The sequence below is a fragment of the Dreissena polymorpha genome, chromosome 5 (assembly GCF_020536995.1).
Source record: "Dreissena polymorpha isolate Duluth1 chromosome 5, UMN_Dpol_1.0, whole genome shotgun sequence".
Classification (NCBI taxonomy): Eukaryota; Metazoa; Mollusca; class Bivalvia; order Myida; family Dreissenidae; genus Dreissena; species Dreissena polymorpha.
The window spans coordinates 49290526-49308458 of record NC_068359.1 but is presented as its reverse complement, the minus strand read 5'-3'; the positions used below and the strand labels follow the sequence as shown (position 1 = coordinate 49308458).

The 17933-nt window shown below is 35.1% G+C and overlaps 2 protein-coding genes across 18 annotated transcripts in view; one reads left to right on the top strand and one right to left on the bottom strand.

The window, feature by feature from the left end:
• LOC127880712 (FMRFamide-activated amiloride-sensitive sodium channel-like) overlaps positions 1–17849 on the top strand; it is a 47699-nt gene extending 29850 nt beyond the window's left edge. Inside the window, exon 2 of the mRNA XM_052428071.1 lies at positions 10569–17849. Coding sequence (XP_052284031.1) covers positions 10569–12423 — 1855 coding nt within the window. The 3' untranslated portion in view covers positions 12424–17849. The remainder of the gene's footprint in view (positions 1–10568) is intronic.
• LOC127880711 (integrator complex subunit 13-like) overlaps positions 1–17933 on the bottom strand; it is a 126958-nt gene that overhangs the window by 79460 nt on the left and 29565 nt on the right. The window lies entirely within an intron of this gene.

Below are 17933 nucleotides of genomic sequence, written 5' to 3'. Positions count from 1 at the left end.
GGAATCATTATTAGCTTGTTTAGAAGAAGAATTTAAGTTAAAGCAGACAAAAAAGCTTAAACCTTTACCCCTCATAGACGCACGTTGATGCTTTTGTTGTCCCTTAGAAAATGTTATTAAATTTAAAATCTTCTTACAAGAATCTTAAAGGCTTCATTTCCAACTTTAAGAAACTGATGAGCAGCAAACAGCATAAAACCTGAACAGACTGCGAGTCACTCGCAGGCAGCTGTTCTGGTTTTATGCTGGTTGCAAAAGCCATTTTCACTTTGCTTCTGAGTGGGGAAAGGATAAAATAAAAAAATATTTGTTGACATGAGATGTTGTGGTTTTTCAAATAATGACTTTTAGGTGGCCATTTAAATTTGCTGATTTACGATTTGGGGTAAAAATTGAGGAATTTACATCAGTAATTTTGCAATGTGTTTGTGTTATATTTGTGGTTCCGTCAACCCAGAAAACAAAAGGAAAATTAATGTCCCACGAATATTAATGAGTTTACTGTAACTGTAAGTTAACATACAATAGAAGGGCAGCTATTGTTCTTGATTCACAAGATTCATAACTTTTGCAGTGTTCTTTCTTAACTTACTGTCATTTTATCATACGAATTGTTCTAAACAGATCCCATGTTCTTGCACATTCCTCCTCTTTGTTCAACACAATTCCTGTGATCGAAGTCAAGTCGCTATGGAAACTGACCAGCTTTACCGGCTGTGCCATCCAACAAACTAATTTTATGCAACTTAAAATAAGATTTTTTACAAGTCATTTTAACCTATTTAACCTATCAAGAAATTTGAACTATCTTGTTGGCACAAAAAAAAATGCAATGCCAATAGAGTTAACAATTATAATTGCTTTGCAACTGTGCAGGAATTAAACTGAAACTTTATATTTGACAAGACCACAGCCATGCAAATGATTGGCATTAGTTAATGTATATCAAAATAACATTAAAAACAAGACTATTGCCAAGTCCCCTACTGGCTCCACCATTGTCAGAAATTCCAGCATTTTCAGATTTTTTATATATATTTGTTGCCATAGCATCCAGAATTTTTGATGTAGGAACAAAATGAAATGACGTGCATAATGTCCATATTGCCATCTATCCATGTTTCAAGTTTCATGAAAAATATTAAGAACTTTAAAAGTTATCGCAGGATCCAGAAAACCACCATTTTCAGAAATATATCTAGTCTATTTGTTGCCATAGCAACCAGAATTTTTTGACTTAGGAACGCAATGAAATGACGTGCATAATGTCCATATTGCCATCTATCGATGTTTCAAGTTTCATGAAAAAATATTAAGAACTTTAAAAGTTATCGCAGGGTCCAGAAAAGTGTGACAGACTGACTGACTGGTTGACTGATAGACGGAGCAAAAACCATAAGTCCCCTCCAGTAAAACCGGTAGGGGACTAATAATTTTCCACACATGTATTCTGCCAGTGTACTAATGATTGACACTTTAAAATTTAAACATTAACCCTTCCCGCATCACAAACAAAGTGAAAATGACTTTTGCCACCAGCACAAAACCTGAACAGCCTACGAGTAACTCGATTAACTCGCAGTCCATTCAGGTTTTATGCTGTTTGCTGCTCATCAGTATCTGAAGGTTGGAAATGAAGCCTTTAAAACTTTATTCTAGTAGATGATTTTAAATTTAATTAGATTTTGTAAGGGACTACAAGCACATCAAAGTGCGTTTATAAGGGGTAAAGGGTTAAGACAAATACTATCATACATGTCTGTTATTCGTGCAACAGAATTCAATGCAGCTAGATCATGTTTGACTTCTTCCTCTTCTTGTCTCTTCTTCTTGAGGTAAAGTACAATGTGCGCAATAGCACGTCAATCAAAGAAAACCGAATTCTTACACAACACTTTATGGTCCGCTGGTAACTTCATTACAAATACAGGTGCAAAATAGCCTAGGAACTGGTGCCAAAAATGTTCTGTGGGAGAGGATAGAAATATTTACATTTACATTTTGCTTTTTTTTGCCAACCACACATGACTGAATGCTCACAGAAACACGTTGCAAGATTGTTATGTTAACAACCATCAAGAATCATGAAGTTTACATCACCATTGTCATTTCTGGGTCGTACATGAGTACGGCAGTGTGGAATCTAAATTTCATTGAATGGTTAAAACAATGTGGTCTTAATTATGGATTTCTGTGAAAAAGTTTTTTATAATTACAAGGGAGCTTGTGATTAAATACTTCAGATCTTAAGATAACTTAAGTTTACATACCTGAATCAGGGCCTTTAAGTTTGTTCAGCTTGACCATTTTTGTTTTTTAATGGCATTCAAGAGTTAGATGCACACCGACGTTGAAATCATAAAAAAATAGCCCACAATTTTTGTTTAATGTTTGAAATCATAAAAAATAGTCCACAATTTTTGTTAAATGTTACAAATGTTGATCTCAATAAACATAATAGCATTAAAAATTCTATACCTTGGAACTATTTGCAAAAAGATTTACTGATAGCTTTTGACATTTATTTCATAAACAACATTTTTAAATCAATACACTATATGTTAATACCAGGTATATGTTAGAAAATACCTTATCACATTTGCAAAGCAATTACCGGAAAGCCAGTGGGCTTGACAGTCTTCTGTCGACAGATCCTGTCATCACTTTTTGATAATATTAATATATTATAAGACAAGAAATTCAAAAGGACAGGATCTGTCCACAGAGGACTGATAAGCCACAGGCTTTCAGGAGATTGATTTTCACATATATTAATACAATTTATTGGTTTTCGATGGGCATTTGTATCAGTTATCAAAGAAAATTTATAGGATGGTAACGCAGGTTTCCTTTATAGACAATATGAGCGATATCATGCGAAAATGGGTCTTATGCGTTCCTGCAGTCTTATCAGGAGCTAGGCTTTCCACTGTAAAGTCACTCAAGGTTTTGTGGTCTCATAAGCGGACAGGATACCTCTTGTCCAGACTGCGCAATTGCATAAGACCCATTTTTGCATGTCTCAGTTTACATCTGAGATGTGTCAACAATTATAACTGAAACAGACAATCAAATATGAATATGATTCATAATTTGTTCAGTGAAATATCTTGTATAAGAAAATGATTTTTGTTTCGAAACGCATGTTTATATTTTAACAACAGATTTAAAGTCCTTACAATAATTATAAGCAGGAGGCTCTACAGATAAATTCTCTTCTCAGACACAGTAATCTAATTTATTTGTCTCACCTATATATGAGGCTTAGCGCATTCATGTGATCTAAATTAGTGCATTGTAAGATAAGATAATCAGATATAGCAGCAATCATTTTACTGCCAATTATTAATTTATTGCACACTTTAACAAGTAGCATAACAATAGCATGGATCACATTGTCAGAATAAACAGGAGTTCTTTATCTTGATGGAATCAATGGTACAAACAGGTCAAACATGGTCTGGGAACATTCTTATAAGAAACACTACAACAACTATCCCTTAGGCTTGTTACTGGCCATAATGTACTCAATACCACAACTTATTTGTAGATACAACTTGATTTATTGAAGTTCTTTCTCATGCTTGACAGTCTCTGATAGAAGATGTAAGCAAATTGATCCCCCCAGTATATTTATATTGTCCATACTATCAATTTATGCTAAACATAATTGTACCTTTTCACCATTATCATTATCACCACCACCACCACGGTACCACCACCATCATCATCATCATCATAATAATAATAATCAGAAGCAGCAGCAGCAGTAGCAGACTCAAAATAACTATCTCTTCCATTATAATCATCAGCAGCAACATCTATCAGCCCCAATAATATGATCAGCATCAACACCAGTAGCACCACCAACATCCTAATCATCAAATTATGCAGAATAAACAGACAAATTGTCACATGACTGCTTAAAAGTAAATTATGTTTTTGTATCACTGCTAATACAACAATAAATATTTCAAATTTATGCCCATTCAGACATCATCAAATGAGTTGCAGTCAGTTTCACATGCTATACACAGTGTCTCAAAATTCAATTGTTCTCAAAATTTCTGCAAATGCTGATTTTTTGCCAGTTAATGACAACCGAATGGCAAAATATTACAGAATACATCACATTCTGTGAAGGAAACTGCTATTTCAGCCTCAACACATCAACGCAATATTGCAGCACAAACGCAAGTACATGTTTCAAAATTCAGAAGTTTTATGAAATCATAGTACTATCATGTAGGAGTCTATATCTGCAAATAAACAATAATGTACATTTTAGACAAGTTAAGCAGAATCTTGAGACCAACATTTCCTCAAAAAGGCCAATAGATCAATATTGAATAAAACCCTTCAAATGAAAAAAAGGTTCACATCGCATACATCGTTTTCAAACAAAATCATTCAATTCCATACAGAGATGCTATTATACTTTCTTGTTGAACAGCCAAAATTTGTGTTTATAAGTTGTTCGCAAAAAGTTGCAGTTTTAATTTTTTATTATTTTCCTCAATTTTCTTATTGTATAATTTACAATGCTGGTGTGGTATTAAAAAACAAATGTATTGTAATTAGTATCCAATACTCCAGCAAACATATTAATTAAATGGTGAATGCAAATAATTTGATTTCTTATAAACTGGTTTTCATTATACAATTGCCATAATATTTTCCATACTTTCAGAAAGTCTAAGAAGGGGCCTGTTGTTGTAATTATGTCTAAACTATCAATATAACATTCATAGGATGCTTAACAGTGCACTAACATCTCGACATTTGCTTTAAGACGCACTTTCAATAGATGTGAATGGGCTGTGTTTATTTAAAACTTGCGATTTAAAGCGATAACTTAATTTTGAAAAATGAGTTCCAAAGAAAGACAAGACTATTGCCAAGCAATATATGTCCCCTACCAGCTCCACCATTGTCAGAAATTCCATCATTGTCAGATTTTATGTTATTTTTTTTATATATTTGTTGCCATAGCAACCAGAATTTTTGACGTAAGAACAAAATGAAATGACGTGCATAATGTCCATATTGCCATCTATCCATGTTTAAGTTTCATGAAAAAATATAAAGAACTTTTAAAGTTATCGCAGGATCCAGAAAAGTGTGACAGACTGACAGACAGACAGATGCACTGAGCGAAAACCATAAGTCCCCTCCAGTGAAACCGGTAGGGGACTAATAATTCAATAACAAAAAACTGCAGTGCTTTCAGCGCTTTAATTTTAGTTTCTTTTCACAAGTGATTACAATCATTTTTTTCCTTCATTTCTTGTACACTATTCACTCCATTCTTCTAGTCAGTGTTTTTTTTTCACCATTGTGGGAAAGGGCCCGGGTCCCTTTGGATTGGGAAAAATTGCGGCGTTCTGACTAAAATTGGGAAATTAGTGTTGTTGTTTTTTCGCTAAAAATATGCTTCAGAACTGTTTCAATATAATATTACCTAAGGTGTAACTTGTAGAGCTGGATGGGAGATGATCTTATAAATGCTAAATGTTTTATTTTTTTTGGAAACCTTCAATTGGGAATTTTTACAGTCCCATGTGTGAAAATATATATACTTTTTTCCATTGAGAATGGGTCCCAATACCTGCCTACAAATTTAAACGAAAAAAACAACAGCATTGGTAGCACAACTCCTTATCATATCAAACAACAAGATCGCCTCAAGCAGTGTTGATCTTCAGCTAACCAGCAAAATAAATTGTAGACATGTGCAAATAATTTCCTGCACATTCTGGCTGCCCCTTGGAATACTCTTGAGAATGTCAAGAATGGTGGAGAGTTGAACGCTATAGATGATATAGCTAATAAACTCCGGTTTTCTTAACCCTTTACCACTTAGATTTGTATTTTGACACATGTGTAGTCCCTTAGAAAGTTAAATTTATTTAAAGACCTTTCTTACTAGATTCAAGTGTGAAAGGCTTCATTTGTAACCCAAAGATACTGATGAGCAGCAAACAGCATAAAACTGGAACAGGCTTTTAGTTATTCCAGATACTCGCAGGCTGTTGTGGTTTTATGCTGTTTGCACATAGCTATCTTCACTTAGCTTCTGAGAGGTAAAGGGTTAAAGAATAGGTTATGAATACTTGAATATGAATGTAATCATATATCGTCGCTGTCGTTCTCAAACCTCGTAGCTACAAAATGCCAACTTTTCAGGAGAGAGAAAAAAACGTCTCATTTTTTATAACGATGTTTTAGAAATTGAAATTCTGTAAAAATACCAAACAAATGAAGCTGCAAAATACGGTATAAGCCGTAGACGTGTAAGTCATACTGACAGTCAGGCATGGTAGCTACGATATTTTGTCACCACAGTTTTGTCATTTTTATGAGGTCAACAATTCGTCCTGATAGGAAACCTCGTAGTTGCAAATAAAAAAATTTACAAAAATGTTTTTGTCAAATTTGTCCAAACGAAACGACATACCTATAGGTGAAATGGCGTCGCTACGACTTTTCGCCGGAAAAAAAGCCAACAATCATTCTACAACATTTCGTCACGTGGCTTTTTCAAGGGCTCTGATTGGCGTAGAGCAACGAGATATAGCACAAAACACGAGCCAGACTTCATATATTCGAAAAAGACGAAAAAAATATTTTGAAAATTTTGGAGCTACCATTGAACCAAAAGAATCACTCATAAAACTTAGATGACATTATTACCATAATTTTTTGTAATAGTGTTAACAGATAAAAAATACTTTGCGGTAGCTGTCGTTTTTTAACGTAAAAAAGTGAACTTTTGCTTCATCTCTAAGACTCCTATTAAATAAAATTAATGTCTTGTTTAAAAAATATATAAAATAATGACATTTGTAACACTTGCAATTGCGTAACACTTGCAATTGCTTGTTTTTATTTCTTTTATGTATTGTCCTTGTTGTGTTCTTTCATAAAGATTCCAATGAAGTCATTTTTGCAGACATTCGAAAATATGTTAAGGATGGGTAAAGTGTGTTGATGATACAAAAGCGATAAAGCAAAATTTGTATGACATGCAATATCAATACATCATACAAAACAAATAACCCCCACAATCTGATAGGGCCTACAACAATGACTGGAATTCCATACAATACAAATCCTATGTGATCACATGATCACAAGGTTATGTAACCAAGGCTGTTGCGCACCAATCTAAGAAGAAACACATGTTTTAGCTGTCCAATATATAACATAGCCAATATTAATTTGTCAGGACAATTTATGCTATAGGAGAAATTTGTCTTGTCTTGCATATGCTTTGTGTACACATAGAAACTGTGCATTGATTTGTTTACAAACATTTTTGTATTTAAAATGTCGAAAGTTAATATTTAAATGAAAAAAACAGGTATAAAGACTTGCAGTTTCATATAATTCTGAAGGATGAAATTATACAAATTTCGGTTTCAAACAGTCCTGTATACATAATGACATGAACAGGGAAAAATTATACGAATGTTGAGATGGTGGGTGTTGCTCTCTAAGTGTCAAAACATTTATTTAGACACTTACAGCTATAACATAATGATCATTGCAAACACAAATGTAATTTTAAACATCCCATGAATATATTTCCGTGTGATGTATAAACAAGCATTGTTTTCCAATTGAAAGATATGCCTGTTTTTATTTTAATATTGTTTTTAAGTATTATCAAATGAGAAAGATTGCAGGCGATTTTTTTTAAATATATCAAATAGCATAAGCTTATAACACTTCTAAGTGAAAACACATAAATATGGTGTCTGCCTAGCGACCAGAAGGTCATGGATTCGATTCCCACCGTGAGAGCGCTCTTTAGATCTCCCCTGAAGATTTAAAGTACTGGTTCTACCCAGGAAACTGACTTGAGAGTGTTTCAAATAAGCCTAAGGCTTTCTATGCAATGAGCTAAACATTAATAGGTTTAAACTAAGTAAAACACAATGGTCTCTCCAACAGTCAAAATTTCCTGAAGTATTTTGTCCATGACCTTCACCTGCAATGGTTCAATTAATGTAGACAATAGCACCATGAGGGAACATAAAAATAAGAGGGCAATTTAATGCGCATGCGCCTAAATGAAATGTCTATCAGATTTCACAATTTCTCCTATTTAGCTATAATAATTGTGTCTCTTAGACTCAATTGAGAAGTGCTACACATGTAACTATATCCTTTTTAGTGAAACATATATATTGACTGGTAAAATTTAAATGTACATTTTCACTGATAAAGCACATATGAGCCAAACTCTGGGAAAACAGGGCTTAATTTAAGTGCGCAAAGTGTCGTCCAAGATTAGCCTGTGCGTTCTGCATAGGGTAATCAGAGACAACACTGTCTGCTTATATGTATTTTTTTGTTCTAAAGAAAAATCCAGTCTTGGTGGTAAGTGTTGCCCTTGATAAGTCTGTACAGACACTTGACGCACATGCATAATTTCTAGTTTTTTCAAAGCACGGCTCCTATGGATTACACTGTAATGGAGAATAGTTACTGCTTTCAGCAAGAGTAGAGGACAAAGATCAAAGATTGAGAGAGCAAACGGTAACAGACCAAATGTCCATGCCATCAATAACAAGTTGAAAGCACCGAGGGAAAACCAAAATAATACAATGATCTTGTCAAATTACTCCTGTAGACAAAAATAAATTCCCAGTAGCCTGGCATGTTCTGCAAAGCTAAACAAACTTGGAGAAGGGGTTAATGATTCCCATGCAGGCATGTTTTACAATTGTACAATTAAGAGATCATAAAAAATTATATCACTTATATCACTCTTTATAGTTATCAATACTCCTTTAAATCAAAAGTGAAGTGTGGTTTAAAAACAAAGTGTATGCCTTATATTTGAAACTTTACAAGCTCACTACGAATTTAGCAGTATAGGTATTTATTATATGTATGATACATTTTTCAAGTCGATGAAAATACAACAATCATGAGTATACAACACTCATCAGTCATCATGTAACCCTTGAGTCTTGTTTCATTACCAAAAATTGAAAGAGTATGTTACATATATGTAACTAAGTCATAAATCATATTTATTACTAACAAACTCTGAGTGCTTGACCCCCTGTAAAAATGTTTTACTGGCCATGAAGCTGTTTTTGTGTGCATTTAGGAAAAACTTCTTTCTAGCAAATTGAATATCATTTATTAAATCAACTAGCATATGATTATTTTGCTCCCAATGGGAGGTTGTCTAGATCATTGTGTCTCTCACAATCCCAAGAACAATTGCTTTAAATGTCAAAGACCTTGCAGGCTAAACACCTCACAATTGACATTCAGATGGTTAACAGTTAGTTGAAAGATCTCAAATTTACAATGATTAAGAGAGTATCAGTTGAAGCAGCTAGAAGTCAGTGGCATAGCTAGAAGTCAGTGGTTAAGCTAGAAGTCAGTGGTAAAGCTTGAAGTCAGTGGTGTAGCTAGAAGTCAGTGGTGTAGCCAGAATTCAGTGACATAGCTAGAAGTCAGTGGCATAGCTAGAAGTCAGTGGCATAGCTAGAAGTCATTGGTGTAGCTATAAATAGTGGCATAACCATAATACACAGTCATAACTTTAAGTCAGAGGCATAGCTATAAGTAAGAGGCATAACTATAAGTCAGAGGCATAGCTATAAAACAGAGGCATAGCTATAAGTCAGAGGCATAACTATAAGTCAGAGGCATAGCTATAAGTCAGAGGCATAACTATAAGTCAGAGGCATAGCTATAAGTCAGAGGCATAGCTTTAAGTCAGAGGCATAGCAAGTCGGACGCAAAGCAAGTCAGAGGCATAGCTTTAAGTCAGAGGCATAGCAAGTCAGAGGCATAACTATAAGTCAGAGGGATTGCTATAAGTCAGCGGCATAGCAAGTCAGAGGCATAGCTACATGTATAAGTCAGAAGCATAGCTTTAAGTCAGAGGCATTATTATAAGTCAGAGGCCTAGCTATAAGTCAAAGGCATAGCTTTAAGTCAGAGCATAACTATAAGTCAGAAGCATAAATATAAGTCAGAGGCATAGCTATAAGTCAGATGCATAGCTATAGGTCAGAAACATAGCTTAAAGTCAGAGGCATAGCTATAAGTCAGAGGCATAGCTTTAAGTCAGAGGCATAATTATAAGTCAGAGGCATAGCTATAAGTCAAAGGCATAGCTTTAAGTCAGAAGCATAACTATAAGTCAGAAGCATAACTATAAGTCAGAGGCATAGCTATAAGTCAGATGCATAGCTATAGGTCAGAGACATAGCTGTAAGTCAACAGCATAGCTGTAAGTAGCTAGAAGTCAGTGGCATAGCAAGAAGTTGGTGGTGTACCTAGATAATTTATTATCAGTGATGTAGCTTTAAGTCAGACATAAAGAGAGAAGTCAGAGGCATAGCTAGAAGTCAGTGGCGTATCTAGAAGTCAGTGGTGTAGCTCAAAGTCAGTGGCGTAGCTTAAAGTCAGTGGCGTAGCTAGAAGTCAGTGATGTAGCTAGACAAATAATAACTAATTTATCAGCCAACTGTTAGCTGGTTTTCATCAAGATCATCACTCGAGACAGACATAATTTGTCCTTTCTGCATTTTCAGGGGCCATAAACCTGAGCCAATGAAGTTTGAAGGGTTTACAAAGTACCTTACACACCATGATGACCACACAACAAGCAAAGGACCCAAGAGGAAGAAGCAAAAGCAAGCATCGGCCCTGAGAATCATGTCCGAGCTTGGATCGGAGAGTAATGCTCATGGACTTGCAAAGATTGCCACTTCAGTGACGACGAAGCGTAAGGTGCTCTGGTCGCTTTTGGTGATAATTGGTTTCACTGCCGCCACCATGCAACTGTCGCTTCTCGTCTCAAAGTTTCTGGCGTATCAAGTGGTAGAGGTGTCTCAAATGAAGGAAGGCATGCCAGTGGAGTTTCCGTCCGTGACCTTGTGTAACATAGCAACCATCTCCTTAACCAAGGTCAATGAGCTTATCATTCGAAATGAAACAGACATAATGTCTTGGTTCACATTTATTAAGAACGCAAAGTTTGGCGAACATACTGATCGTATGGATTCGCACCAAGCGTTTTATGAGAACCTGCCTGAGGTTGGCAAAGCTATCGGTCACAGTATTGACAACTTTGTTATCAGCTGCAGGTTCAACACAAAGCCATGCAGCTCAGCCAATTTCACTTTGTACTTTGATGGCAAAAATTACTACAACTGCTTCACCTTCAACAGCGGGTATGATGAGGTAAAGAAAGAACCGAAAGAGCAAAAGCTTCTAATGCATACAACAGGACCACAAAACGGCTTGTCAGTGATATTATCTCTCGAAAATGATAACCCTCCTGCCGGTGCCTATGGACTGTATGACGTTAAAAACCACATAGCCTTCAGTGGCGGAGTTCGAGCCCAAGTGCATGCTCCCAACACTATGCCAAGTCCGGCTGATCATGGCTTCGATGTTCCACCTGGGTATTCTACCTCCGTAGGTCTCAAAGCCGTACTGCATGCTAGACTTCCAAATCCACATGGCAACTGTACTTACAACCACTTAGAAGGGGACCGTTCCTACAGGAACACGATCTTCAGCTGCCTTCAGCTGTGCAAACAAAGGATTTTGGTTCATTGGTGTGGGTGCAAAACGGCTGCATTGCCAATGTATAAAGAAACGGATCCGAAGAAGCAGAATTTGCCTTTTTGTGGTGCTATTAAAAACTGGCGCAACACTGAAGCGTACCTGAACAAATCGCGAGTGGACATTGATACACTGAAGTGCGAAGAGGATTTGCTGAACAACCTCAACAATGACAGAAGCTATGAGAACAAATGCAACTGCTTTCAACCTTGTGATGAAACCTCATATCAAAAGTCTATATCCCTCTCGTACTGGCCTCTGGAATTCTATCAGTTGGACGCTTTGCGAAATTTATACCAAAACAACACAATAACCTCGAGTCTCATAAAAGAAGTAAGAGAAAAAATGGACAATCTACAATCACGGTTTGACCAATACTTGCTTGAAAACAGAAGAGAAGAATACAACCAGACTGACCTGGATACGTTAATAAGAGCATCCACAGTTGTTAGGCAAAATTTGATCCGATTGAATATCTACCTAGAGGACCTGAGTGTTGTGGAATTCAAGCAAATGCCCGCGTATGAGCTGGCAGATTTATTCGCGGATATAGGAGGAACACTTGGACTTTGGATGGGCATTTCTGTGCTGACCATTATGGAGCTAGTGGAGCTTTTGATACGAGTCACCATGCTGCTGTTTGACTCGGAATCCTCCACAGTGAACAGTAGCCTGGACGTAGGCGACACCAAGGAGTCACAGAGCATGCTTAACATAAACCACGACAACAGCATATCAAACAAATACAACCATTTCCAGTATGATAAACCCTTCTTCCACCAACCAATTGCAAGAACTGCAGAGTCTCCTATTTAGCAGTTTTAGAAAGGTTTTCAAATATGTTCTGGCCAAAAGCGTTTTTTGTTTAAAAAATACTACATATTTTGGAATACAGTCAAAACGCGATACAATGGATAGTCAATCAAGAGAGATAAGGAATTGTACATAGTACCACAACTTTCGTAGTATTGCATTTTTCAGATTTTAAAGCACTGTTCACGGTATGTCGTATTATCAGTGCTCTTAAAACTGTTGTTAACACGATTATTATGCCGTGACTTATTCTAATTGATAATTTAACAAACAGTCTAAACAATACATTTGTAAAAGCGAATCTTTTGTTCTATTGCGCTAGCATAAAACACATTATTTAAGTAAGATATGTAAGGAATTTTTGTAGCTTCTGCAAACATATTCCCAGTATCACATTATTTATTTGTATCAGATTCAATGCATCATGTTTTGACTGTACATGGAAACCATTCCTATTAAACTTTTTGTGTTTCATTTTTCTGAAATAAATAAGGACAACAAAATTATTATATTTATATGTAACACATTATTTCTATCAACTTCTAGTATTATCTAGTATGATATTAATATGCAACAAATATTTTTTAAGAGTTTTAAATAAAAAGCCCATCTGAAGTTAGGGCCATTAAGCGGGAATATATACAATTAAGCATAACAGCATTACTTAAAAAGTTCAATGTTACTGTAACTATGATGAAAGTATATACCGGTAATATAAATTTGCTCATGGTTTCCAAATTAACCATGTCTTTGTGCCTTTTCCTATTTAATGCCATTTCATCTCCAAATCAATAATTTCTATCATTAGAGTTGTGATTGACAGTTATACTAAATCACAAAATAGGATAGAATCTTTTCATTAAAAAAATCATTTTTTTTGGAAAGCATGTTTGTTCCATAAATAAAAATCATAATCACCATCAGGGTCATCATTATCACCATCATCTGAAGTGTCATCTTTCTTTTCATGCACATTTATTCTCATATTTGTAGGAAGGATAATGGACAAACATGTATTATGTTTGCGGCGACACACATATAGTGTGTTGTCTTGATGTATGCCGTAAGCATTAAAACATATAACTTTTGCATACACTCCAACGTCACAATTGTTCAGTGGATCCATTCTAGTAGTATCCAACTCTTTCTTGAGGCACAAGTACTGATAACCAGAAGGAAAACAATCAGTATCTCAAAACATCTACAACCACTATCTCAATTTTACCGGCACCGCTATATAAAAATTCACCAAAACTTTAAAACAACCAACAACAATATCTCAAAACGTCTGACACCAATATCTAGAAAAAGGGCTGACATCAATATCTCAAAATGACTGACACCAATATCTCAAAATGAATGACACAAATATCTTGACTGACACCAATATCTCAAAATGACTCACAACAATATCTCAAAACAACTGACACCAATATCTCAAAATGACTCACACAAATATCTCAAAATGACTCACACAAATATTTCAAAATGACTCACACAAATATCTCAAAATGACTTGACACCAAAATCTCAAAATGACTGACGCCAATATCTCAGAATGAATGACACCAATATCTCAAAACAACTGAAACCAATACCTCAACATGACTGACACCAATATCTCAAAATGAATGACATCAAATATCTCAAAACAACTGACACAAATATTTCTAAATGAATATCACAGATATTACAAAATGACTGTAACCAATATCTCAAAATAAATGACACAAATATCTCAAAATGACTGACACCAATTTCTCAAAATGACTAATGCCAATATCTCAAAACAACTGACACCAATATCTCAAAATGACTTGCACCAATATCTCAAAACAACTGACACCAATATCTCAAAATAACTGACACCAATATCTCAAAATGATGGACACCAATATCTCAAAACAACTGTCCTCAATATCTCAAAACAACTGACACCAATACCTCAAAATGACACACAACAGTATCTCAAAGACTGACACCTTTATCTCAAAATGACTGACATCAGTATCTCAAAATGACTGACATCAATATCAAAAATGACTCACACAAATATCACAAAACAACTGACACCAATATCTCCAACAACTGACACCAGTATCTCAAAAAGACTGACACTAATATCTCAAAACAAATGAGACCAATATCTCTCAAAGCGACGAACACCAATATCTCAAAACAACTCATACCAATATCTTTAATCGACTGACACCATTATCTCAAAATAACTGACTACAAAATCTAAAAATTACTGACACCAATATCTCAAAATGACCCACACCAATATCTCAGAACAACTCACACCAATATCTCAAAACAACTTACACCAATATCTCAAAACAACTCACATCAATATCTCATAACAACTCACACTGATATCTCATAACAACTCACACCAATATCCCAAAACAACTTACACCAATATCTCAAAACAACTCACATCAATATCTCATAACAACTCACACTGATATCTCATAACAACTCACACCAATATCTTAAAACAACTCACACCAATATACAGGCTGTCAAGTGACCTTTTTTCAAAAAGTAGGAAAAAATAGGAACTACTTTTGCAAGAAAAGTAGGAAAAAAGTAGGAAAAAGTAGGAACTTTTCCCTCAAAAGTAGGAATACATAATACTTATTTTTTAGACACAGGTCCAGGAAACATAGCTTGAAACAGAGCAGGAGTGCCATCACATGTTCTGTATGGATACCCACTTGAAGCTACCTTAAGGGCCCAGAAGATTTCAGCCTTTTGTACCTGTTCCTTGTGTGACGGATGTACTTGCATACAGATAGATTTATCCCCACAACCCTGAGAGCTGCTTGGCTTTTGGGCATTTCCAAACAAACGCTTTTGTGAATTATCATGCATGTATTTCATGTTTTCCTTGTGTTTTTATCCATCTGCATGACTTATAAGTTGATTAGCACCAGAATTACTACAAGATGGACTTCATTCAGACAGTACAATATCTTGCAAACTCATTGCCGGTATCTCTCTTGCACCATGATCCCAGTGTTTTTCCACTGTTGTCCAACTTCTCCATCCATGAAGGGTTAAACTTTGTTTTCCCACTAGGAATTTTAGCACTTATAGTGTATCTATGATAATTAAGTTTCAAGCAAAGCTACCCTGATAAAGAAGTATACATGTAATTAGATGCTGTTCATTTTGGTGTATCATCAAATAAGTGGTTAGAGGTCTTCTGTGTATGATATAAAAATGGTAATATATTGTGCATGTTATATCCTTAAGCAGAAGACCAAATTTATTTAGTGATACACCAACTTGTTGTACAAGATTAATACTAGTATATAAAGCAGTGTAAATGCTCTGCTACAGCTACATTGTGAAACCTTTAAATTGACAATAGGGTGCAGTTATAATGACTTAAGTTACATTCAAAATGACTGGTCATTGCAGAGCAGATTATGCAACTGGAGAAAGGACCTTATCACCTGACATCTTTTATGACAGCATTGATTGGGCAATGAAACAGTTGCACTACATTGTTTATTCCAGTTTCAAATAATGGCTTTTACATTATTGATGACTTTGCGGGAGTGTAATAATGCCGTTTAATAATTTTAATACTTCGCTTTAACACCTTGAAGTTACCTCACTAGCTATGGCATCATTAGACAAGAATTGTGTTTGTCCGAAACGCAATGCCCACTATTGCGCAGCTTTGAAATAAAATTTCAATATATCATTTGGCAGGTTTAGAAATTATCTCCCTTTTAAAGCTTATTACTTCCCTTGGATTGTATTTTTTAACTTTTGACCTTGAAGGATGACCTTCACCTTTCACCACTCAAAATGTGCAGCTTCATGAGATACACATGCATGCCAAATATCAAGCTGCCATCTTCAATATTGCAAAAGTTATGGCCCATATTAAAGTTTTCGGACGGACACACACACACAAACAGACAGACAAACGGACTGACAGTACAACTGCAATATGCCACCCTACCGGGAGCATAAAAATGTATCAGGGCATTTAGGCTCTGTGCATTTATCTTTAATTACTAAACATGATGTACCTATGATATCAAGAGAACATCATATCCGTTGTAATGTAATACAGAATTTATTACATTATATTTGTAAATGATGAAAACTCGGCAAAGCATCAGTTTTATCTTTTTTCCAATAACTTGTGTAATAAATTCCATATTACATAACCACTCATACAATACATGTATCTCTATATCTCTACATTCCAAACAGCAATATCATGTAAACATGCATAAGGTTTGGTCAAATTGTTGTCAATGGAAACAAAATAAAACTGGAATAAACAATGGGTTCCCTCAGCTCTTGCATCACTGGGAACTGTGTAAGGTAGTGAAGTCTGCAGTGTACAAATGCTAAGGAAGTAAACAAGGCACTATTGTTACTTCAAAAAAAAACTTGTCAATAATTTTAAAAGTTACATAAGAAATAAATATTTATGCTCCTGAAGAGGTGCTAGCAGACAGTCAGCATGGGTTGTCAGGTCTCATCTAGATGAATGCACATTAACAGGGATACAGTCATGCCATAGATTCATTCATCCTGCAAGTTTACTAAATAAACTCTTAAAAAAAAAAAATCTCCATTGAAAATGAAAAAGTAGGAATAGTAGGAAGATTTGGTAAAAAAATAGGAAAAAGTAGGATCCTTATGAAAAAGTAGGAAATAGTAGGAAAAAGTAGGAAAAAGTATGACCGCTTGACAGCCTGAATATATAAAAGCGAATCACACCAATATCTTAAAACAACTCACATCAATAACTCAAAATGACTGACACCAATATATCAAAACAACTGACACCAATATCTCACAATGACTAACACCAGTATTCTAAAAAAGACTTAAACCAGTATCTCAACATGACTTACACCAATATCACAAAACAAATTACATCAATATCACGAAATGACTGACACTTACAATAAAAAGGTTGAAGAAATATTTATATAACCAAATACAGCTTTATTATTGTTGATAATGTGATTTAACTATAATGAACCTGTTGATTCACCGTTCCCAAGTTTTGATTTAAGAATACCCACAGGGCTTACTCCCTATTACTTACGGACCATCAAGCAGTCAAAGATATTCCTTGTGTATTTTGAGGAGTCTATGTTATGATTGTCATATTAGAGCGACTTTCTGCAGAAACCGGGATAAATGCATGTGTGTTAACTGTCACCCCAGATAAGCCTGTGCAGTCCACACATTTTATTTACAAGAGATCTCCTTCAAAATAAAATTCCATGAAAGCAGAAAGTTTCTTACCTGGGATGACACCTTACGCACATGCATTAAGCCCAGTTTTCCCAGAATCATTTGATTGTGATTATATTTATACAGATATGTTTTGTTGTGTTATATATATGATATTAACAATGTAAATAAATTGTTTGAAACATCAATATTTGTGTAATCAATGTGACAGTTATACCTGGCATTCAAAGAGGACTTGGGACTGCCTAAAAGGGCATTCATATTATTAGAAA